The following is a 25,367-nucleotide window of genomic DNA, read 5'->3' as shown; positions in this document are numbered from 1 at the left end:
CTTCTCTTTCCCAGCTGGCCTGCCTCGAGGGACCCGCCCCGACAGGAGAGCAGATGGGGGATGTAGCCCAGCAGGCCCAGATTCCAAAAGCACCTCCAGGCCCTGAGTGACCAAATGCGTCTGTGTGTGTGTGTGTGTGTGTGTATGTGTGTGATTTCACTATGAGCTCATTTCAGCTGCATAGAAATAAGCATGCATAAGACACAAACAGGAAGGAAATATACATAAACAAAGCTGATTGTGTCTAGTACTAGTGTTAGAGGGAATTAAAACATTTCTTCTGAATATTGACTTTGCAGAATAGAACATAAAGCACTCTGTAATTCAACGAGACTATCCAATTAGTTTCATTATATTTCTTTTCAAAATAAAATATGCCAAAATTCAGAACGACCGAGTGAAGTCAGGAAAAGTATGAATAGCTACCATTTGTTCCGTGTTAGACGTGAAGATGCTGTTCTGTGTTCTTTATATGAATTAGTTCATTTAATCCCCACAACCACTGGTGGTCTTGAAATTCATCCTGTTGTTAAACCGCATCATTAGGTTTCAAACCCAAGTCTTCTCAAAAGCTGCTTATGAACCCACGAGCCTCTCTCTCTTCTTCTCTCTTTCTCTCCCTCCCTCTGACACACACGTGCACACACAAAACAACACACACCATCCGAAAATGTTCCTAGAGAAGTGCTCAATTTCCAAGCATGTCTCCCCGTCGTCAACCCTGAGACCACAGCGGGTTGTGACAGCCTGGTCCCGGAGTTCTGTTCCTCACCTGCCTCCCCTACCCAGGGTCCTCCCCTACCCAGGGTCTCCCCAAGAGCCAGGCGGGCCCCTGCCCCGCCACGTCACGTGTCTAGGTGTTCTGTTCTTTGTCCCCAGCTCTGATGCACACCGTGGTTTGGGCTCGTCTTTCCCAGGGTCATGCCAGCCCCTGCGTGCCCAGGATCCTCTGCCCCAGCTCCTGCCTGGACCACGGGCCTGGGTCTGCTCCACGCGGCTGTTGGGAAGCTTGGAGGTGGAGAATTAATGTACGTCATTTGTTCCATCGAGACTCACTGTGTGCTGGCCACGTGCTGGGCCCATCCTTGGCACTGGGGCCGCAGCAGTAAGAAAGCGGACAAACCCCTGCTGCCTGGTGCCCATGAGCCAGTGGGAGGCAGACAGTGGAGAGACGGACAAGGACGCTCTGTGCCAGGCGGGGCAAGAAGGAAGCCCAGGCGGGGATGGAGGGTGTGGCGCAGGGGCAGGAAAGAGCTCCCGGGAGGGTCACTGAAGCCTGATCTGATGGGGCAGGGAGGCGCTGTGAGGGCCGGGAGGAAGGAGCTGGTTTCACTTCTGTCACACCCCCCAGCAATGCAACGTGTCCCTGCACGAGAGCCCGCCCTCCGTGGGCACAGCCCCAAGGACCCGGCGCTGTTGCTCTGTCTCTTACTTCACGGCTATTTTAAAAGAAGTTCATGCAAGAAGCCCATCAGATGCAATTGAAACGTTTCAGATTCTGTTCTTAAAGCAACCTCCACCTCGTGTTTTGTCCACAGTTTGCTCAAAGCAGAATTAATGCCATGTGGGATTGCAATTCTCCTTAAAATGATGATTTCTATGTTTTAAGAGGCAGGGGAAACCCGGGGACTAAGATGAGAGTTTAGAATTTCATGTATCCAAATGTTTGGAAAAGGTCAGACGTTTTACCTGATGGCAGTGGGCCTCCCACAGATTCCTGGGAGGGCGTTGTAAGAAAAAAAATGACAAAGTAACTGCTGTTTTGAAGGCTCTACTTAACAGATGTGTAGAGTATAGAAATCTATGTATTATTAAATAATTCTTTGTAATCTGCTCAAGAATAAGCAATTTGTCAGCCTGTTTACGTCCTCCCCATCTGGGTACGCTCTGCCGCCCATCTGTCTCATGTAATTATGTAATTATCAATACAAGGAGAGAATAGGTGATACAATTAACAAGAAAAACCGGCCCTGGCCGAAGAGCAGAAATGACATACATCTGTTGAATTGCTTCTTGTTTCTCTTTCTTCATTGTTAACTGTTCATTTTTTTTTTTTCCCTCATTTCCCAGTTGCACTCAGACTGTCAGCTTGTATCTCACCCTCAGGAGAGCTGCTTCTGCCTTGCTGCACATTCTGTCTCTGCCCCTCCGTCTGTCTGTCTCTGTGTGTCTTGCTCACGCACACGCGCGCACACACACGCACACACACACGCGTGGAGGCTGATCGGTTCATCCAGGCACCAGCGCCACTTTGGAAGAAAAGGGCAGGGCTCTCTTGATGTTGTGTGTCCCTCCTCTGCCCCGCCCGGGGGCGCTGGCAGCCACTTCCAGCACGTGCACCACCGCAGCTGGAGCCCTGGGAAGGACTGAAATTACTCAGGACCGATGGAAGGGCAGGGCGTGCGTGCTGAGCCCTCTCAGGACAGTAGGCAGAGGAACTGCTTGAGTCCAACCCCCCGCCTCGTGCTTTTGTTTGAAGGTCAAGTCTCAAGCAATACCTGTCACGTCGTAACAGGACCACAGTCCCAGTGGACGGGGTTCACGTCCACATGACCCAGCAGAGCGGTGGCCGGGGTCACTCCCTCGTGCAGTAGGGACTCGTGGGCGTGCGGATGGGCACCTCTGTGGGCACTTAGGACGGCAGTGGGTGGCGGTGGCCACCCGCCCCCTGTCTGCCCTGGCCGGGCTCTGAAGTTCTCTAAAGGATGGATGGTCCTCCTTGACAAGCAGGGAAGCCGCCCTCACAGTGTCATCTTGACAAAACCTGGGATTTCAACCCTCAGGCGCACGGTGGGGCAGCCCATGGAGCGGTCGGGGTGCCGGTCAGCACTGGGGAGGAAGGTGGAAATGCCGGCTCGCCTTTCCACTGACTCAGCGATGGCAGCGGGGCTCGCGCGTGGGCCTCCGGACTGTCCTGCAGACCGTCGTCCCCTCCTACAGGGACGCCCCTTCCAGAGAGCCCTCCCTGGCCTCCTGTCCAGGAGGTGTGTCTGGAGGGGCGGGGGAGTCGAGAGTCTCTAGTTCCATCATTTCTCGAGGTCTGCCTAAAACTATTTTTTTTAAACACAGTGCTGCTCACTAAGCACCGAGCTTCCTCTGTCTCCTCTCGCTGGGTGACCTCTTACGTGTTGAGGTGGTGCTGTTCCGAGAACGCCTCCCGGTCGTAGCCTCCCACAGTGGAGCCTGGGTCCGGACTTGGTCTGCTGGTTCCCCTCCTCGGGGAGGCGTGGGGAAGGGCCCTGGCTCTACGCCTTCCCTGTTCCGTGGCCAGAAGAAGGCAAACCAGTCCCCGCCTAGTTCCCACCTAGGTTTCTCTTTGTTCCTTCAAATCAAACAGTATTGTTTGATGAATCCTCGGTAAAGCCGACAGCCATCCCCCGCTCTGTCTGTGTTTTGAATTGTTGTTTCCACGGATTTTTTTAAAAAGCCGTGGATCCCCACAGCACAAGCAGAAAGGAGAAAATGGCTGGACGCCCTGTGGGGAGAGCATTTTAAAGGACTAAGTAAAGGGGACAAATGTGGCTGGGTCCCTCGAGGGATTTGGTCGGTTTTGACTTTATACTTACTTGTTTCCTTAATTCAAAGTTAAAATGATTTAATTGCAGCCATAACTGACTAATCCATTAAGGGTTTTAAAGGGAAGACTGGCCCCCTGGAAGCTTTCTTTTGTCATTTCTGGTTTTGAAAAGCTTTTAACAATGCTTCTTTTCATGAAACACTTCAGTTTATATTTTTGAGTATTTTTTTTTTAGACAAAAGAGCCTAGACTGGTAGTTTCTCAAGAGAAAATTATTATGAAAGAGCTATATACATGCACATATCATATTCAACTAAAAAATAAGAATGATAAAATCCTTGTATTCTGTCCTGAACCATATTAAAAGTCATTAAAGCTTAGACTAAACGGTTTTCATTTAAGCCTCAAAAGTGGCATTAATTTTTCAAGTGGTAACTGTTGCTTAAGATGCTATTGTCCCTGCGCGATAAATGTTTAATGATTTGGTAGAACATGCATGGCTTAAAATCCATTATTTATTGCACCTTCTCTTGCCTGGCAAAGGTGATGATTTTATAGCCCCAGCAGTCATGCAAACACATTTATACAAACCGACGGCGGATAATAAATTTCCTTACTGTAAATGTCAGTGGGTTTCATGTGTTGCTGCCATTACATCTTGTTTGGAAGCCGAACGCCACACAGTTATGGGAGCCGCCAGATGGTGTCATTAACACGAGCACTGGGGCTGTTTACCGCTGACGCGCATGTGAGAAATGAAAAGTTCTGGGCTGTCTTTGCACTGGAGCGTGAAGTCAGCCGTGCCCAGGTGTGAGGACCGCGCAGCACGCTCGCCTCTTCCCTCGTGTCCCACCAAGGGAGGTTTTAGTTGTTGCTGCTGTGTTGTTGTTTTCCATATATAGTTTGTGTTTGAAGAATACACAGCAGAGCGAGCCAAGGGGGACACTCTCCCAAGGACTGCTGCTTGGTCCTGTATGTGGAGTCTCAGACACCCTGCAGGTGACAGCTGCCTTCCCAGGGGTGGTTCCCACAGGAGTTCCAGCCAGCCCCCCTCTTAGGCCCTCCAGGCACGGCCTGGCCTTTTGTGCTAATTAGCTGCCGCAGGATTGCCGTTGCCGTGCGTGTGCACGCGCGTGTGCCTGGTGGCTTCAGATGCCGTAGACACTTACTGTCTTACTGTGAGGGAGACGCTTCCGTGGAGAGCGTGGGATTAGTGTTGCCCCGCAGTGCTGCCCCAACCGTCAGAAACCGATTCAGAGAATGAGGAGAAGGAAAGGCGTGGGCAGTTTCCGCGCCAGTTTCTTCCGTGCAGTTAGCTCCCCTTCTCCCCGAGAATCAGCAGTGGAACCAAGACGTTTGCTTTCCCTGATCGGATGCGAGGCATCTGAGTGGCTGGCGTCGGCCTCCGTGCTTTCCTAAAACCTGTCCCCACCTGTGCTGGGCGCTGACCGCGCCCACTCGCGCTGGCCTTCCTGTAAAGGTTTCTGCTTCACTCTCTTTTCGTTTCAGTTTTCAGAGACGCTGAGTCTGTTTATTCCTCCCCGCCAGTCCTTCCCTCCAACCAAGAGACTGGCCCATGGATTCTGACCAGGTTCCTTTGAACTTTGTTTTGAGCCTTAGAATTCATGCTTCGTCGGAATTTTCAGAAAGGCTCAGCCTTTCAAAACAGTCATTGTGTTGCTCTCACAAAAGCCGAGCAAACCTTCTGGTGTGCAGAAATTTAAAGTCACGTGAAAGAGAATCCAGAGATGAAAGAGGAATGCAGGATTGCTTCAGACCAGCTCCGAGACACAATTGGATGTCGGGGGAAATAAAGAGCCCGATGGAAAGACTGAGGCGTGCGTGCCGGAAGGCACACCTTAGAAACGAGAGCGCAGTCGTGCGCTCCAGCTGGCTTGCAGGACATGCAAGTGTGCATGGAAAAGGGTCCAAGAGTGAAAATAAAGAAATGCTGGGGAGACAGCCAGCTTGAAAAGTGGCCTCCGGGGAGCAGCGCTCACTCGGACGGGAGATCTCAGGAAAGTGAGCTCCTCCTGCCCCGGCAGAGGAACCGAGACCTAAACCAGCCGAACAAATAGCCATGGACCCAACCCGAGCACGCAGCCCGTCCCCAGGAGAACAGAAAGCTCCCATCTCACTCCGCACCCAGAGGCACCCAGAGGCACCAGAGGTTTTCCTCCCTCCCCACCTGTCCCCTCCATGTCTGCTTCCCTGGGCCCGTGCGGGACCAGTCTGCCTCTGAGGACATCATCTGGAAACGCATGTGTGGAGACTAATCTGTCCTTCCGTGGGACGTGTCCCCTTCCAGACCCGCACACGGGCTTTTCCCTCCCATCCGGAGAGTTGTTCTTGCCCTTGTCCACCGGGGAACATCTTATATTCATTCTAAATCCCACTCCGCTGCCGCTCCCTCCATGAAGACCTCCCTGACTTCCCGCCATCATGAGTCCAGTGAGTGCTCGTTCTTCTAATCCGCTCGATCCCAGGTGGGTTTGTTACACAGTCATAGCTCCCTGACACACTGCCTTTATCACACACACTGCCTTTTATTTGTTTACATGTCTGTCTGCTGACCGAAGGAGAATTCCTTAGACAGGAGCCATGCCTGATTCTTACCTCAGCCCTAAGGCTGCTGCTAGGTGCGTGGCAGGTGCTCAGTGTGAATTTGCTGAATTGAAGTTTTCGAATTAAGCTCTACGTCAAAGCAGATGGGAGAATTTCAGGCATCAGGATTCTGAATAAATTATGCCAGTGCCCTCAGAATCACTCCGCGTATTCAGCTGCCTTCTCCACCAGCAAGTCAGACCGGCCTTGTTGCTAGAATATTGATTTCATACAAACATTGTTTTCCCTGGTATTGCTTCTCACACTGGGGAAATGACTCTTTGCTACCGAAACTCCTTGTTGTATATTTGTAAGTTGCTTCTATGGGAATGAAGGCAGATTCCAGTCTATTGCCAGGATATTTAATGTGAAATATTTTAAAGCCTGTGGCTGATCATCAGCTGTTCTCGCACCCCTGGTAAGCCACGGGAACCACCCTTTACGAAATGGGATTGAAAGAGAAGGATGGATGACCCGAAGTCCTCTCTCTTTAATCTAGTAATGTCCAGACAGATGACACCTCACACATTCCCCACAAACATTTTTTTAGGAAGTGAACACAACCAACAGCACAACTTTTTTCACTTAGCAGAAGTCTCAAGAGAATAAACTTACCTCCGATCGTTTCCTATATTTCTCTGATTCATTACCTGTCATTAAGGCATCCAAATTCCGTACTATAAACACACACACAAGTGCATGTTGTGTTTAATACGTGGAGGCCCATTTTCACCCTCAGACGCCTCGAGGAAGATGCCGTCATTTCAGACGGGCACTGTTTCGCAGGAAGAATGCCTTCCATCGCCTTGGAATTGGAGTGTTTGCGAAACCTCTGAGGCCATGCCTTCCTTTCATCCCATTCCAGGCGGCTCTTTCGTGGGCGTGTGGGAGCTGAGAATGGCTGGGCAGCTGGATGTTAAGTCAATGAATTCTTTCAGGAGACACAGATATCATATAGTAGCAACCCGAGCTTTCAGAGCAACACAGGGCAGCTCACTGGTGCCGAGAACCATCTCCCTGCGCGGATCTGCTTCCTGCCTGCCTTTCCCCGTCTGCTCACCCCAGAGTGTGTGGCCAACACTGTACCGAAAATGATGCGTGGACCCTAACGGACAGGATCCGCTGGGCATGACGTGGGGGCCCAGAGGATGTTTCTAAACACGTGGCATCACTCCCTCCAGGTGGGGAGGGAGGGCGTGGAGCCAGTTCTGGGTATCCTGGCGCGTGTGCTGGCCGGCCCCACGCTGTGGATCTGTGGGACTCCGTGTCTGAAAAGCCAACGGTGCATCTCCCTCACCAACGTTCAGGTATCGCATCAAAGCCATCACGTTCCCGATGATCACCTGAGCTACTTGTTCCGGCTGTTATTTAATTAAAACCCAGTGAACTTAATCACCTTTATCAAATCTAAGATGTCATTATTATAAGACTGTACCTTTCTGTACCACTAAGAAAAAAACACGGCCAATTAAACTGTGACACAGTGTCTTCAGGAGAGCCCTGAACGGAATAGGAATCAATCGTGGAAGTCTTACTGCTTTGAAATGTCTCTCGTCTATTCAGACAGGAGAGCCAGTCTACATCCCCAGCAGCTGCATTGTTTGCCGTGTGATGGGAAAAAAATTTTGCATGTGTCTCAGAACCAGAATGTGACACAGCTTCATCTGCTTGTAGGTACCTGTCATCCTTTATTTGTTCCTGTAAGGCACTTGATTGTTGCATTGCAAGAAAATATGAAATTACAGCCATTCCTCCAATGACTAACATTTGCTTCGCTAATGTCAAATTTGCACCCTGCCGCTCGGTTTCCGGGCCTCTTTGGGAACACAATAAGTGTTCATTTCGATGCCAAATCATGCTGTAATCTTTTTGAAGGCGTTGTCAGCAGCAGTTAAACTCAACACGTGTTGTCACATAATGCACATGACTTTCCGGAAATGATGACAGTACACAGCCATAACCAAGTCACCCGTGCCCAGAAAGGACAACTGTGTCACTGCCGACACCTGACTGATCCCAGCGGCTGAGATGGCATCGTGCATGAGGCTGATTTCAGGGATGCTGATGCAGGGAAAAAATGCATCCTAGAACTGAATGTCGTGGGATGGCAATAACTTGAACTTTTTAAAACCTTTGCAGAATAATGACAATTGCCAGGTGGAAATTATGGGTGTAGGAGGGATGGGGAAAATGGAGTTTATAAGAAAAATGCAAGTTAAGCGAATTTTCTTATTGAATTATAAAGGCTTAAGGAATGACAGCAAAGACCATGCATTACCTCCAATATCCATTCCTTCCTTTAGCCTTAGTAATGGAGTCTCAGTTTTATTCAAGGCAGCAATGCACCCAACTAAGAGAATATGTTTCTCAGCCTACCTTGCATCTGACTTGACGGTATGACCCAGCTTTGGCCACTGAGATGGTAATAGAAGTAGTTGGAGGGCCATTTTGAGAAGGCAGCTTGAAGGGAGTGGCTCACTGGAAAGAAGGCCCTTTTTTTCTTTCCTCCCTTCTACTTCCTACTGCCTGGAATGAGGACATGATGGCTGGATTCCCAGCAGCCATCCTGGGCCATCCATCCTTGATGATGCAAGCCTTGCACTAGGATGGGGAGCTAGGCAGGTAGAAGTCTGGGTTTTTGATAAGTTTGTGGCTCTGTCTCCACAGCCCTGGGCTGTGCGTTTCGAGATTTCTTTTGCAGAAGAGAGAAATGATCTTCTATCCTGTTAAAGCCACTGTTTCCCGTTTAAGCTGTGTTTTCTGTTGTACCCAACCCTACCTGAAACAGGAATCTTCTTTTTTCAGCTGGGATTCAAGCTCCCACTGGTTGCCCGGAATCACGTGAAGAATGAAAAGGAATTAAAGGCATCATAGTTCTTTAAAGAATCCTTCATGGGTAGTGTTGCTAATAATTTTGCAGAGGCCAAATTCATGCCTCATTCTCTTCCCAGACCTTTCCTGAGTGCCCGGAGTGTGCCTGGGGCAGCGGCAGGAGTGCTGCGGTGAGCCCAGCCCAGCCTCGGCCCCACGTTGCACCGTTTTCAGTGTGCCCGTCCCCGTGACAGGAGAGACAGCCCGAAAGGGTCCTGGAGTCATCGTCACTCTCCGCAGGTGACAGAGACAGAACAGTGTGCATTTTCCCAAGGGCTGGAGCTGCGGAAACCGTTAGCAGCGAGCTGCCCTTTCCCTGACAAAGAGAAAGGTAAGAAAATCCTTCATAAAACGAGGCTTAAAACCACGGCACTGTCTTGACAGCCCCGGCTCTGCTGGGGCAGAGGTGACGGACTTCCTATCATGCTCTTGAGTCCTTTTAATGATTTTCGCAGAAAGGCTTTTCAGAGTTGCATTTTGGATCTGCGGAAGAGCTTTGCGACTTACTGATCCTTGTTTATGCGTCCATATCTCCCTACTCTTTACTTACGTGGTAAATATTGCGATACTTTGCCCCAAAGAGGTCAACTTATGAACTTTGACCTCTGAAGCTGACACTGATTTTTATAGCGCTGTCAACTGGTCATTATTTACTTTGATCAAATTGGGAAACGGGGCTTCTCAAAAAGAAGAGAGAGAATGGAAAAATCATAGGGAGAAAAAAATTACATTTATAAAGCAAAAATAGGCTTATTAAGAATTTCAGAAATCCTACTCCTAATGGCGCTGACTCTTTCCATCTTCCATTTCCTTGCATGGACGGAGCTCCTTTGAAGTCGTTGGCAGCTTTCTGTAAGGAAAACCATCTCCACGCGGGTGTGGGGCTGAAAACGGAGCGCCTTGTTTTGCCCTTTTAAAATGTGTTTTTCGAAGATTTGCCTTTCATATTGCAGATGGGTGAGAGGATGTGCAACTTTACCGCGTGTAACATCTTTGCCTGCAAAGCTCCAAGTATTGGTGGGCGTTTTTTAATGAATAGTTCCCATGTTTGCCTGCTGAGGAAGGCAGAGGTTTGTGTAATTTACTTCCATTTTACACCCGAGGAAACTGATATTTAAGGAAAAGAGGCTCAGCATTTCAACCAGTAGCAGAATTAAGGAAACAAGCCCAAACCTTGCCACTAGGCTAATGATGCCCGGTCCAGTGACCTTGGAGGCTGAACGTGACCCCCAGATGAAATGGTATCGTTAGAAAAAGTTCACCACACATGTTGTTACGTCCCATTTCAGTGTGAATTGGGTTTACTGTGTGGGATCATTTGCATCTATTTTGACTGTTTCTAGTTCAATGGACTGTTTATAATTTTAGAAACTTCTGATTTGGGATCTGTTGTTGAAATTGAGTTTCATAAATGCTTTTGTTGTCATTCCAACTCATTTAAAAAAAATTGAGGGGGAGGGGGAGGTAAATTAGGCTTATTTATTTTGGCAGAGGCACTGGAGACTGAACCCAGGACCTCGTGCAGACTAAGCACACACTTGACCACCAAGCTGCACCCTCCCTCCTCATTCTAATTCATTCTAAGTGTACAACAGACACCAGACCAGAAGGGGAAACACAGAACTCAGGTCTACGTATATCAGATAAAATATATTTTGACCGATTGTTTGTACACACAGGACAGTTAACAAGCATGCAGAAAACTCAGAACTCTGTGTTATAAGGTCTGTTGATAAATGTATGTGAATCACAGCATAAACTCACGTGAGGATGCACGCCAGTATCATTTTTACTAAAAAGATCAAACCTAATCCGAAGTAGATCTAATTATGTCTAAATCATTTGTTTGGTCATTTAAGCAACTGGAAAAGAACCAAGAGAAATAATTTGAATCAGTAGAAATTATGTCAACACCCTTTTAGAAGGGCTCATGGAAGGCAAAGTCAGCATGTCGCATGTCTGTTTTCTCACCATTTATTGAATGTCCAGCAATGTTACGGAAGGACTTGTGCAGAAACAAACCAAAAATAAACTAGAACAAAAGGGCCTCAGAAAACAAAGATGTAGCCCCTGACCTCAGAAAGCAAACCGTCTAGGTGGAGGGCGACAGACAGACCTGATGAATGAAGGGAACAGACCTCCTGGGCGGCTCACGCATTCACGTGTACATGGTGTTTTGTTCCAGAAGCTCGTAGGAAATTGCGAACAAATAGGTCAAAACTTAAACATGTGCTCATTTCTATTCCTTATTTTCTCATCTCAACAGCCCCCCACCAGACTTCTATCATCATTTCCCTCCAGGTCCTGCGTGCACCCCCCTCCCCCGCGCTCCCCCTCCCCCCACCTCGAGCCCAGCCCTCGAGTTTCCCAGCGGGGAATCCCGTGTTATCTTTCTTTCCTCTCCCGTCTAAGGGATGGAACTTAAAGCTTGGGTTTCAAACTCACTGTGAGAGCCATAATCCATCTTAAGGAACATCTCTTTTAGCCCTAAAAGGTCAGCTTATGCGTGATGCATGGTTTATTCCTTCTCGCTGGGGTACCTGTTGTTCTCTATATTTAAAATCATCCTTTTGTCTAAAAAGGCTGACTTCATGTCATTAGAAAAATAGAATCATAAACGTCTCAAAAGGCCATGGAGGTAAGAATCTGATCTCTCACCCATAGTATCGCTGGCACAGTGTCTAGTTAAATAGCTTATAGAGACGCCTCTGTTTGATTTTTGGTAATTTACCATCACAAGGGATATTTAATTTCTGTCTATAAAATATGAGTCAATAGATAATGGCTTTTATTTTTGCTCTACTATTAAGGAAATAAAAAACAAAACCAAAAATCTAAAACAGGGCCTCCAGTGCCCGGGACATTTTTGGTAGGTGATCAGACCGAGTAGAGGGAAAGCTGGCTGGGCTCGGCGGGTCTTCCATGTCTGCTTTTCTTGGCTGTGAAAACGTGTAGTTTGAAGGAACATGGAAGTGGACACATTCTGCTCTCCTCCCACGATGCCTCGCACCTCCGGCTTCTGGGCAAAACAAGCCCTTTGTGAAGCAGCAGAAGCAGTTTTCATTCGCAGTTGTCACTGGAAGACATTTCCAGTCTGGAAAGAATTTTTTTTTCATGATATTTAAAAACCATCTATCCTAACAAAAGAAAAAAATAATGCGGCTTTTTCAGGTCACTTTTTCATACCTGATGATGAATCTGTTTTTAATTACAGCCTGGGCACAAAATTGGGTTTCTTGAGAATCACTGTGGCGTCCGATCACCCTCCCGAGACGCCCACCACCGTTGGTGCTGATCTAACTCGACAGACACCCGAGGCCACCTTGTGTATTCAGCGGTTAGGAAGGTGATTTCTGAGGCCTGGCAGCTGTCGGTGTTGAAGCTATTGTGTGGAAAACAAAGGCCATTCTGTTCTGTTCCCCAGGCCTTTGTGTCGTTGATTCAGGAGCCGTTTTGTAAATGGGGTTTAATTCTTTACCAGGGAATTTCATTACTGCCCGTGTTTCGATGTTAGCATATGCTTCCGGACAGCAGAGGCGAATGTCTGAGCACACCGCCTGTGGCAGGAATCTTGGGTTCTGACCTCTGTGAGGATGCTTGCATCTTACGTCTGTTCATTAGACCTGCGATTGGATGCCATCATCCCGCCACCTCGGCTTCCTGTCCTCTGAACTCTGCACCACCAGACCCAGTCTGCTGCCGCCACCCCTGCCTTGGGAATTAACCAGAACACAGTACACGGTGGCACCCACGTGTACCAGCATTGACTGTTTCCTTGCAGAATTTCTCATCGGCCTGTCCCGGGAAATTCTCACGGGACCGATCAGTCATATTTGTTTGAAGAAGAGATACTCACTCTTTAACCTAAACTAGAGACATTCATTATTGTCATTTAGAAAGTTGATCAGTTTGGGAAGGTTTTAGTTGCGTGGAAAAGAAACAAACCAGCCTAAACAATCGAGGGAACACAGTGGGCTGCATCTTTCTCCCCAGCTGTGCCTCCCCCCCGCCCCCCGGGGCTGTGCCCTTGCTGTGTGCCTCTGAGGGTCCTCCCACTACAGGTGAGACTGCCTCCCCAGCTCGGCGGTGTTGGACTCAGCCCTGCTTTGGCCAGGCTCAAGAAGTATTGCTTATTCTCTTTTACCCTTGTTGCACTGTTACCTTTGCCTCGAGAAGGATAGCCCCAACTCTCTCTCATCAAAAGAGATAAAAGAGATGTGAGGCCAGTCTGGAATCTGCAGGCTAGAGCCAAACCCAGATGAATCCAGCCGACTTCAGCCTTCCTCCAGCTGACCCAGTGTTACATGAGTGAGAATAGATGGCAGTTTTTTCAAACCAATGCATTCGGGGTGGTTTGTTACACAGCACTGTTTTGGCAACAGCTGACTGATATTTATTGCTCATGTAGCTGAAGGTAGCATGGGCTTCAGGTCGGGTTTGAAAAGAATTCCCGTTCTGTTGCATTGTGATTCTCTTGGGGCTTCACTGCAGGATGGTTTCCCTCTTGGTGGCATGATGACTGTACCACTTCAGGCTTCATATCTATACCTCATACCGTCTGGAAGGCAAGAGGCTTTTCTTCTTATACCATCACACAGAAGCCTGGGGCTTCACTCTGATTAGGCCAGCATATGTCACATGTCTATTATGGGCCAACGAGGGTAGGATTATGCGACTTGGTTTATGTCAATCAGAGTCCCCTCTTAAAGATGCAAGAGGGTTCTGTATTGTCCAGAATCCACCATGTGCCTCGTTAGAAGTGGGAGTCGGGGTGAAGCAGATGCCGAGAGGCACCAGCAATGCAAGTTATGGAGACAGTCTAAAACCTCCAAACTTTGTTTTGAATTTCTATTAATACATTATAATCAAGATGCTTTTCTAGCTCCATGTTACTGGGCTAGCTAGAGCTAGAGAGCGGGCATTTATCCTCTAGATTACACAGGTTGACCTGGTAAATGGCAAAGCACGTGGCCACAGCCATGCTGCCGTAGGCACTGGCGGGTAGCTGGTAGCTTAGTTTTCTATAGGACTTTGCCATCGGCCTGCTGGACTTCCAACTCCTAATATCTCAGGAGTTTAAGAAAATTAAAAATAATTTGAATCTACTAGAATTTGAAGATCTCTGGCCTAGAGAATGAGTTAATGCTAATGGAATGAGAATTTAACCCAATGGGGTGCATTGGAGCAGATGTCGCTCCACTGACTTCTGGGTTCCATTGCTTCTGATGAGAAGTCAGCTGTCAACCTTGTTATTGTCCAGGCATCACAGTAAACATCACATAAAAATGTGTTGAATTTATGAATTAAAAAAGAACCAAGGTCTTCCAACACAATCTAACATTCTTTCAAGAGCACCCCGACCACCTCCTTGTAAAACCTTCCTTTGTACCGTTCATGCTCCCACTGAAGCCTCTGCAGGAAAGTGAGCCAAACGAATCAATTCAGGTAATTTTTTCAAACCTGGACAATAAAATGATCTCCAGTTACTTTCTGGGCTTCTGAGAGTCCTCCGAGGCCCTCAGTTATTCGAAAGACTGAACAACCCTTACTGTTCAATATGTTTTTGTCATTCAACATGTTTGTCATTTTACGAATATTTCTCCACACCCCCTGTGCACAAGGCGCTGTGCTGAGTAGTGTGAGAAACGGAGAATTGGAGGTGAGTTAGTACCTGGCGTCAGGCACCCAGCTCCTGAAGTCTGATTGTTCAGGGTTTTAGGGGGACCTTGGACAGAAGGGAAGATGGGGCCTATGATAAAACTATAGATTCTCAGGGAGCAGCTTGTCTATCTTCTTGTGTAGTTACCTTATCATCTGTAGTCATAGGGGGCCTCAGTTCTATATGCAACATCTGTCAGCAATAAGACAAAAACGATCTAAATCAAGAATTTGATGTGAACCAGCCTCGGTAGTAGGTGTATTTCCATATTCTTACCTGAGTTTTTTAAAACTGCCTTCCCGTCAATTTCCTCAGGGCTGCGCACGGGCACCCTTCACTTTGATTTGCTGGTAATGTCCTGGCTACATAATCACCATTTTGGGAGTGCAGACTCAACTACGTTTTCCTCAAGGCCCTTTTTCTCTTTGTATTTTTTTTTTCCAGGTGAGTTATGCCTTGAACCATACGAACAGAAAACTAACGTTGGAACCGAAAATAACTATCAACGCCAAGATTGTCGTGGTCGGTGCATCCAGCGTCGGAATTTCCTTCCTAGACACACTGGTGTTCTGGTGAGTTGTTTTACTTTATTTATTCGCTTGTCTTTAAAGGGTTCTTTCTCTTCCTACACCTGAGAGGGTCCCTTGAAAGGACAGACCTGAGTTGTTTTGCTATCACACATACCTTGCCTATGTGGATAAATGAACCAGTGGAACATTCTAGATCGGGGTTGGCCAACTATGGCCCCCAGGCCAAATCTGGCTTTCCACTTGCTTTTGTAAATCAAGCTTTATTGGCACACAGCCGTGCTCCTTTATTATGTGTTGTCTCTGTCCCCTTGATACAGAGGCGGACTTGAGCAGCTGGGGCAGAGACTGTGTGGCCTGCAGGCACTCTGACCCTTTCAGAAGAAGTTTTCCAGCCCCTGCTCTATACCTGTACTCCCCGTATCGAGCTGGATTGTGAGCATGGCTGAGAGCATTTGTCAAAGACGTAGATTCCCAGGCCACACAGACGTACCGAATCAGAGACTCCCAGGCAAGGTCCTGGGACTCTGTGTGTTAGCAGGTGCTCTGTGGGATCAGGAGGATTTGGGAGCCAGGTCTGACTTTACGCGTCCCGAGTGGGCTTTCAGAAACAGCAGGTGGGACAGGACCTTTCCTTCAACCCCTGCATTTTGGGTGCCAGGGACCAGAGTAAGCCCCTGGGAAGCAGGTCTGTGCATCCCATTAATGTGCTTTCTGCTACCCTCAAAGCACTGCACAGTCTCCTTGAAGAGCCCATTTTCCTGACAGGTGCTTCCTGAGGATGCTCAGCTTCCCCAGGCAGCTCCCCTGGGGCTCTGCGAACTCCAGCCCCTCTTTCCCGGGAGGGGCCCTGGGGCGCTGTCCAAGAGCTTGGGCTTGCCACCTGGCAGCGCCACCACCAACCCAGAACCCTCAGTGTGCGCCTGGCTTCTCTCAGACCCAGTTTCCTCATTCATTTTTTTTTCCATTTTTTGGGGGGGGATATAATTAGGTTTATTTATTTATGATTATTATTTTTTAAATGGAGGTGCTGGGGATTGAACCCAGGACCTCGTGCATGCTAAGCATGTGCCCCACCAGTAGGCTATACCCGAGCCCCCCACTTCCTAATTCATTGTTCAAAAAGTGTCATAGATGTTTTTTAAATTTTATTTTTATTTATTTTTTCATTGAGATATAAATTGATTTACAATGTTATACATGTTTCAGGTGTACAACATAGTGATTCACAATTTTTAAAGGTCATAGTCCATTATGGTTATTTTAAAATATTGGCTGCATTCCCTGTGCCATATAATATATCTTTGTACCTTATTTATTTATTTATTTAAAATTTTTTTTTATTGTAGTTGATTTACAAAGTTAGTTTCAGACGTACAGCAAAGCAATTCAGTTATACATAGACATACATATATACACACATATTTTCATATTCTTATAAGTTATTACAAGAAATTGAATATAGTTCCCTGTGCTACATTGTAGGTTCTTGTTGTTTATCTAGTTTGTATATAGTATTGTGTATCTGTTAATCCCAAACTCCTCATTTATTCCTCCTCACCCTTTCTCCATTGGTTATCATAGCTTGTTTTCTATATCTGTCAGTCTATTTCTGATTTATAAATAAAATTTGTATCATTTTTTAGATTCCACATATAAGTGATATATATTTGTCTTTCTCTGTCTGACTTACTTCACTTAAGATGATGATCTCTAGGTCCATGTTGCTGCAAATGGCATTATTTTATTCTTTTTATGGCTGAGTAGTACTCCATTGTATAAAGATACTACATCTTCTTTCTCCAGTCATCTGTCAATGGACATTTAGGTTGTTCCCATGTCTTGGCTGTTGTAAACAGGGGTGCTGTGAACATTGGGGTGCAGGTGTCTTTTCAAATTATAGTTTTCTCCAGATACAAGCCCAGAAGTGGGATTGCTAGATTGTATGGTAACTCGACTTCTAGTTTTTTAAGAAACCTCCATACTGCACTCCATGGTGGCTGCACCAAATTACATTCCCACCAACAGTAAAGGAGGGTCCCGTTTTCTACATACCCTCTCCAGCATTTATTCTTTGTATAAAAGTTCTTTTCATAGATGTTTTAAAAGACCCTGACTTTGGGGAACCACAGACTCCTAAATTAGGAGAATGCAGTTTTCTCTGGATCTTTTTGCTCAGGATCACATGAGGAACTTTAGCTACTGTTCAAAACTGTAGCTACTAACAGGTGAGTGGAAGATGGGGAAAAACATCCCCATGCGACTCCTCCAGAAGGCGTCGAAGTGTGAGGGGCCAGGCAAGGAAAGGGCTTGTCCCTGGGGGATATGGAGACGTGCTGACTCCAGGTGGTCATTTTGCTCATTTGACGTCACATTTAACCAGAGGAAGATTTTTTCACTTTCCAGCCAATTTGTTCAACTCTCCTCAATTAATCAGAAATAAGTCCCATGTCATCATTGAAATCAGCACTGAGTTCACGTGCTTTAAATTTTGCGATCGGTCTTCAGCAGTCTTTCATTGCAAGAAAGGAGTAATGCGAAGCAGCCAGGATCATCCGTTTTTCTGCGCAGGCCGCGCTGTAGTCGGAGGACGTCCTTTGTCCTGACGGGTCTCTTCACCTGCGACTCTGAACGGCGCGCCGTGTGCAGCTGTTTCTGAGCAATGAACGATCCAGCTGGAGCTGTGAAGTCACAGCAGTCCAGGAGTTATCATAAACAGGTCTTACGTCTTAATTTAGCTACATACCTAGTCATTATGTCTTACTTGAAACGATTCCATTAAGACATACACATATAATTTTCTTTTTTGTGGAATCAACTTAGATTTAATAAAAGCAAGTATAAATTTTGATATAAGTACTTGGTTGATTAAATTTCTCAATCAGACAGACCTTTTTAAAGCATTTTAAAGTACCCATAATTCTCTATCATTGTCACACAGATTACATACACTAAAAATAGACCGCTGTCAGTTTACAGATCTCTAATCCTTAAGAGAGGAAATCGTTTTCTCATTATTTTCTCTCATTATTTCAAATTAGCAATCTCCATAGTAACCCGCTGCATATTTTACTTTACCAGTTTTGCTGCCATTTGAGCTAGATTTTATAAATGATTTGAGCTCGAATGAAATTGAAGAAATGCAGTTTTCACCAAACACGGGCCCCCAGTGAGGATCAAATCCACATTTTGGAGGCAAGATTTAGGGAAATCGCCCTCCTTATGCGCCTGCACGGCATTATTAAGCTCAGCTGGGGCACCCTAGTTCCTGGAAAATTCATCTGAGGCCCAGGACAGCAACCCCTTTTACCAGCAAATCTGGTAATCGTGTCATCCAGTGGTAAATCAGACGCAAGTCTTTATTCTTACGTTATTACATGCCAAAAAAAAAAAAAAAATTACAGAGCACCTTAGGTCTCCTCTTCAAAGGCACCAAAACAGTCCATGCATAAGCCCTTTGCCCTTGTCACACTCTCCCTCCCCCAGGTGCCAAGATGCCACTGGGGGCGTTGATGTGATTTGCCCAGAGTAGGCGCCACGTGTGGAGGGGGTGTTGACTGGATGTTTTGGGGTTTTTAGTGCAACCTGCTGTCTGGTCCTCAGCCACTCCCTGGCCACAGCTGCCCCTGTGGGGACACACCTTCTTGTCTGGTCATCGGGGCTGTGGGTCGCCCAGCGTCTTCTTGTCCCTACGAGAGCAAGGCCTCCTGGGCCCTCCAGGGCCTGGCGACATGGTGACAGGCGTTTTCTAGAGACACACACCAGCCACCCTTGTGGTTCTCTCCGTCCTCCTGGCCCTGGTGAGTCCTCCAGCACTGGGCTGAGGGGCCGCCCTGCCCTTGGACTTTCTGCAGGCCCTCCCGAGGGCCCTGGCTAGCTGACACAGGAGGGGAAGGGTGCCGGGGACGCAGGGGTGGATGCAGGGTGGAGGTGAGGCTCAGCTGGTTTGTCCTCACACCCAGGTCTTGAGCGTTTGTCTTCTGAGGGTGCTGTGCCCAAGCCACTCCTCAGGGAGCGAAGGAGGGAGCGGGTCCAGGCCCCTGCCCTGTGGGCACACCCGCCCTGGCCTCCTTTCCTCATCACCTGCCTTGCGGGGGTGCGCACCCCCACGGTGGGGAGCAGAAGCTGGGCAGGGGAAGGACAGTGGCACAAGAACCAGGGTGGGGGAGCTCCCTTGGGGTTGGGGGCGTGGAGGAGGCAACCACCACTCTTGCTATGGAATAGAGGGCAGTGAATGGCAGGGAAAAGGCAACACTTAAGACACTTTGCTGTGAATTGTCTGTGTTTCTCATCATGCCCAAGGCATCAGGTGGCAGATCTGAACTATTTAAAAATTGCGGTTCTCACGATTGATAGGTTGGGCTGCCTGGCTCTCTGGGACAGAAAAGTGTTGACTTGGACAGTGGTGTTTCATGTACATATTCTTTTTGATATTTCTATTAATAAGACTTCTTTAAAACCCCAAACACTGGTTTTTGGCGGAAAGATCTTGGCCCCCTCTGCTGTGGTCCCCCCCACCCCCCCACGCTGAGGTGCCCTCACAGTAGGAGCCCCACCAACCATACCACAGGTCTAAAGAAGGCCTGGATCGACAGCCAGGAGGGGAACCTGTCTCATCCGTCGAGTAAGTGCCGTTTCCTGCAGGAGAGCTTTGCAGTGAAGCCGGAAAGCTCTTTCCAGAAAGCAAGGGGCCTCCTTCCGTGTAGCTCAGCCGGTCATGTTTGTACCAGTTGCCCTGCACACCCGCTCTAGCCCTGCTGAGCCCCCCAAATGGAATGCTTGGACTATGTCAGGCTTTCTAAAAAGAAATATGGAAATGCTACACCAAGAAAGGGGCAGGAACCGGATCTAGGAACCTGTTGGGTTTTCTGTCCTCTTTACTCAAAAGTTGGGTCTGGACTGCAGCAGGACCAGCGTCGCCTGGAAGCCTGTTAGAAATGCAGAATGTCAGGCCCCGCCCCAGTCAGTGTCCTAAATAGACACTGTAGACACTGTATTTTTATTTATTTTATTTTGTTTATTTTAAGTAGAATAGCTTCTTCCCTATCTCTTGGGCATCAGCTCATGGAGCTGAAGCTGCTACCGTTTTATTCTGTTTCGACTGGTGTCTCTCTACACTCCCATGTGTTGCGTCATCACTCCGAATTATGGAGCAGCTCCTTTTAATCCATCACTTTAAAATCTTTCCTAATTCGATTCCGATGTAAAGAATCTGTTGAAGAGCCTGTAAGCGCGTACCGGGATGGACGACAGTGTCCGCGCGCAGCCCCGGGCGGTGTCCCCACGGCCCCGGTTACGAGGCGACGATGCGCTTCGTGCGCGGAGAGCACGGCGGGCGGGCGGGCGGTGCCGGCCTCCCCCGGCCTCCGCTTCCACCGCGGGAAGAGTTTTCTCAAGACAGCCACCAGGTCGCGGATCCCTCATCCGGTGGGCGTGTTGAGGAGCGAGCAGGGCACGTCTGTGTGCGAGGCTGCGGCTGCGGCCGGACGACCGTGACTCGTGCCGCCGGCCGCGAGGGACCACGGCCCCCGGCGCAGCTGCCAGGCCTGGCTGCGGCAGCCGGGCGCTGGCGGCTTAATTAGGCTTTTTATCTTTACGCTGGTCCGAGGACATCTGAAGCCTTCAGTGTGGCCTGTCACTGATTAGGTGGCTAATTAAATAGTCCTCGCTTCCTTGCTGATCTCAGAGCTAACCCCCCACGAGCAGGTTGGTGGCTGTCACTGCTCCGCACTGTCGGGCTCTGCCCATGGACTGATGGGCGTGCCGTCTCTCCCGCTGCCCGTTTGGTACCAGGGAGAGGCAGGATGGCGACCAGGCGCATGGCACGTGCCTTGGAGCCGGCGGAGAGCCACGGGGCGGGTCACATCGCACCATATTGTCACGTTGGCATCACCATGGGGCCTGTCGGGGCTGATGCAGGGGCCCCTCTGATGGCCTGGGGGGCCAGGGGAGTGGGGACAGTTTTGTGTCAGGCTCAGTGCCCCAGCCTCCCCAGGCAGAAGGACCTGAAATTCTGCCTCCAAAAAATACTGCCCAGAACTCTGCCTGATGTCGCTGATCATTGTCCGGTTTCCTAATCTGATTCCAATATTTAAATGTACAGGCAGACTTTCTTTTATTGCATTTTGCAGATAATGCCTTTAAAAACCTTTTTTTTTTTTTACACACTGAAGGTTGTGATCGCCCTTTGCTGTCAGATGATGGTTAGCATTTTTTAGGAAAAAAGGTATTTTTTAGGCAATACGTGTACGTTGTTCGTTGAAATGTAATGCTGTTGCGCACTGAATAGACTACAGTGTAGTGTAAACATAACTTTTGTATGCCCTGGGAAACCCAAAAAACTCCCGTGACTCACTTCATCGCGATATGTGCTTTATTGTGGGTCTGGGACCGAACCCGCAGCGTCTCCCGGGTGTGCCCGTCACTAACGTGAAGTGAAAGTATCTTCATTCGCGGACGTGATTCGCTCCTGCTCACTTCCGGATGACTTTTCTCATCTCCAGGGACTCACTTTGCAGACTCCCAGAACAAAAGAAAAGCAGGCCTCTGTGAGCCGGTCAGACCTTTTTTTGGAATCAGCTTATTGTCACTTTTTATGGGCTCGCTGTGAGTCTCTGGGGTGAAGGATGTTAAGTAGGTCGTGCGCTCTTCTCGATGGCACAGAACAGGCTAGGGCCCTTGCATCGAGCCGCCGGGAGCCGTCCTCTCGGGAGAGTAGCGCTTGGGGCCACCGTGTGAAACCCAGACTGGGCAAGGCCATCTCCTGAGCCGAGATTTCACCTCTCACTGTAGTTCTCTGAAGACTCCTTTCAAACAGAGCTGACCAGAGTCTTCCCCACACTCCCAGCTGAGTCAGCTTCCCAGACATCAGGGTTTATGTTGATTTACTCTCCCTATAAACAACAGATTGTGACCATTCCAGATTCTACTATTCTGTACATCAGGGGGAGGGGGGAGGGGTGTTATAAAAAGACAGCTTCCTGGGTCCCTGTTACAACTCAGTAGAGCTGGGCTGGGCCCTAGGAAGGTATATTTTTAGCAGACTCTCCAGGTAATTCTGACCTGCAGCTGGGTTTCATAGCCACTTATGTAGACATTTCCGCAAACCCGCAGTCTTACCTGTAAGGAAACCTATTTCCTCCTGTGACTGCTCGTTGTAACTGAACCCTTTTTATGGGCTGGTTTTTCCCAGCCATATTTTCTAATTCTCAACAAATCATGTAACTTCTAAGACACATCATTACTTCAGGGCTTGCCAGGCGTAATTATTACCGTATCATTAAACATCGCATAGCTGAAATCTTCACTCCAAGTTGAGAGCACTTACATGCTGAATTGGACCTAGCAGAAGGCTTCCTGCTTAAACTGTTCACCAGTAAGAATGAGGCCCAAGAAGATGTGTCTGCCAAGCTTGAGGAGACCTGCCCTCGTGGTGTTAGCAAAGCCTTCGTAACCACCAGCATTTGTGCAAAACGGAAAACCCTCCCTCAGCTTCCCCGCCCCGACTGGAAGCGGTCTTACTTGCTTCTGAATTCCCACGATGCTTTGTTTTCCCAGCCCCGTGGAATAATGGATTTCGTCTTGTACTTTGCCATCTCCTGTGTGCGAAGGCCGTCTGACTCATCCTTTATAGCCTCTGTCTTGTATATGCTCCAGGGACAAGTGTGAAATATTTTTGCTTCAAATATAGCGAGATGAAAACATCATACATCTTTTCCCATAAGTCTTAAGGTAAAACTCAGTTTCATTTTAGCCTTTTTTGCCAGAACTCCCAAGTTTTCTTCTTATTTGTTCAATAGACGTTTCAAACATGACACTCATTTTCTCTTTCAGTAAGGATTTATATTTCACTTTGATTCAGAGATACATACGCTTTTCATCTGAAATCCTGACTCCCCAGATCTTCCCCCCAACCCCTTACCCTGGCTACCAGCCCCTGCCCCAGTTATGCCCAGTTGTGCCTTTTTGTCGGGTCCAGTGCTGACTCGAGATTCTTGCCCCGGGACACAAGCCTGGACTCGGGCAGGCTTAAGAGACTTGTTCCTCGGCCCGTTTCCCCAGGCTCCGTCCCGGTTCCTACTGGGGTCTCAGCAGGGAAGCCACTCAAGGTGGCGCCCGCCCCAGGAACACTCCACCCCTTCTAGAAGTGCTCAGAATCCTTGACCCCACGCCTCTGTCCCTCTGGTCTCCTGGAGGTGCCCTTACCTACAGCGTCGTGGCCACGAACGCAGCTGCTGTGTTATTTTTACTAACACAACAAAAACGAAGTAAGTAGCCAGCGATGTCCAGAAATCTCTTTTGTGATCTAAGCAGGCAAACTAGTGCTGAAGTCAGTTAAACACTTTTCAGGTAAAAACTACATTCTCTTCATTGGTTCTATGCTTGTCATAAACATTTCATTGTGGTTTGCTTTGCCCTGTATTTTCCCTCTAATGTTGGAAATTCATACAGCTCCTGACTTTTATTTTGTGTATTTTTTGTTGTTCTGAGTGTTTTTATGTGCTTTCTGAACTCGTCACCTCTGTGGAGATAAAAATCACTCCCACGAGACGCAGAGAGTCCATCTGCCATAACTCCGGACTTTTCAATCCTATCATTTTATCATTAATTTTGTGAAATTGTGTGGTATCATTGAACCAAATTAAATCTGAGTTATTCTTGACTAGTAAAATGCACAGTTAGGTAGAATGTCTTTCTTGAGCTGAGATTTACTGTCACTTGGCAAGTATTTTTGTCATTGTTTTGAAGAATTCAGAAAGCAGAGATTTTAGTAAATTAAACTGTAACCTTTAGATTGATGTGGGGGAATTATTTTCCCTCTACATTATCTGTGTGTTCAAATAAAAGCATTAATGAGAACAGTTAGTAAACCCCTTGCTTTGGTTGTCCTTGCTATGCCCCCCCTCCCCCCAAAAGCAAATCAGCAAAAACGTAAAAATGAAACAGAATGAGCATTCACCCCGCCGCCTGGCAGGTTTCTAACGCCCAGAAGGGTAAGCGACATGGAAAGTGTTTATGTTTCTTTTATCATGTTCACCATAATTGGCCGTGTGCCCCTCTCCGCTTGGAGGGTGAGCATGTTTAGACCTAATTTGGTAGCTGTCCTCCCGAAGCCGGGAGTGAAACGCAATGTCTCTTACTCATTTCCCTGGACACTCTAATCCCGCCCTGCTTTACAAGTATCTTTGAGCTGTTCCTTCCTTTGTATCCACAGCAACGAGAAATCCCCACTGGAATTATCTGCTGTGAAAATGCAGGTGTGCTTGTTTAGTGTTTCACTGGCCCGAGCACTTCACTCCAGCTTTTGTGTGTGTTCCACGACACGGTGACCTCTGATTTCGGAGCAGAGGGCTCACAGGATGTCAGATTCTGCTTGTTTACCTGAAGCCGCCGGCATCAGATCTGAGACCACGCTTTCACTGAGATGCCGCTGTCCTGCGTCTCGTCTGTCCCGGGTCCAGACCCGAGATTCACCCGTGACCTGCTCTTCCAGGCGCAGGAACTTCTCTGAGTATTCAGCGGTAGTCACGATAAAAGTCCTCAGTGTTTCATCTCCATATTTCATCCTCAGAAGAGCTGAAATGCATTTGTACGTTATAAATGCTGTGATTTTTGGACCGATACTCTTAGATTGTTATAAATGTAAGAAATGAAATGTTTGGGTGCTTCTAAGTCAGATTTCAGAGATAACTATCACAGCAAAGATGGGGCTGGAGGAAAGAATGGAGGTGCTGATGGTCGCTTCGTGTAAAGCCGTGGAAGCGGCTGGGAGCCTTCGGAACAGCAAGAGGGTGGGTGTCACAGAGGAGCTTGGGGAGGCGAGGTTACGCCCCGCCACCAGGGCCTGATAGGCCACGCTCGTGAATTTGGACTTCATATTTTGGTTGCAAAAATAGTTAATGTTCATTGGAAATGTTCCACGCAGCAGGCCGTTATCTTAAGCATCTCACAGGTACCGTTTCACTTAATCCTCACGGCGCCCCTGCGAGGCCCCGGGCTCTGTGGCTCCCACGTCACAGGCTGTGGAGCCGAGCCTCAGAGGGGTTAAACAGCCCGCCCGAGGTCAGGGAGCTCGAGGGGGCCGCAGCCTGGAGGCCGGCGGCCGGGCGGCGCGGCCCCCGAGCCCGCGGCCTGAGCCGCTCTGCCCTGCTTCCGCCGAGGGGCGCGGCAAACTCGGGGCCCTCACGTC

At 48.2% G+C, this 25,367-nt stretch overlaps 1 protein-coding gene across 3 annotated transcripts in view; it reads left to right on the top strand.

Moving 5' to 3' along the window:
- Nucleotides 1-25,367, top strand: part of CFAP61 (cilia and flagella associated protein 61) — a 257,175-nt gene that overhangs the window by 128,851 nt on the left and 102,957 nt on the right. For all 3 annotated transcript variants that reach the window (XM_074347804.1, XM_074347803.1, XM_074347805.1), the window contains exon 18: nt 15,096-15,223. In XM_074347804.1, coding sequence (XP_074203905.1) covers nt 15,096-15,223 — 128 coding nt within the window. The remainder of the gene's footprint in view (nt 1-15,095; nt 15,224-25,367) is intronic.

This window comes from Camelus bactrianus, chromosome 19 (genome assembly GCF_048773025.1).
Source record: "Camelus bactrianus isolate YW-2024 breed Bactrian camel chromosome 19, ASM4877302v1, whole genome shotgun sequence".
NCBI lineage: Eukaryota > Metazoa > Chordata > Mammalia > Artiodactyla > Camelidae > Camelus > Camelus bactrianus.
The sequence above is the reverse complement of the archived record's forward strand: the minus strand, read 5'-3'. Positions and strand labels throughout refer to the sequence as shown.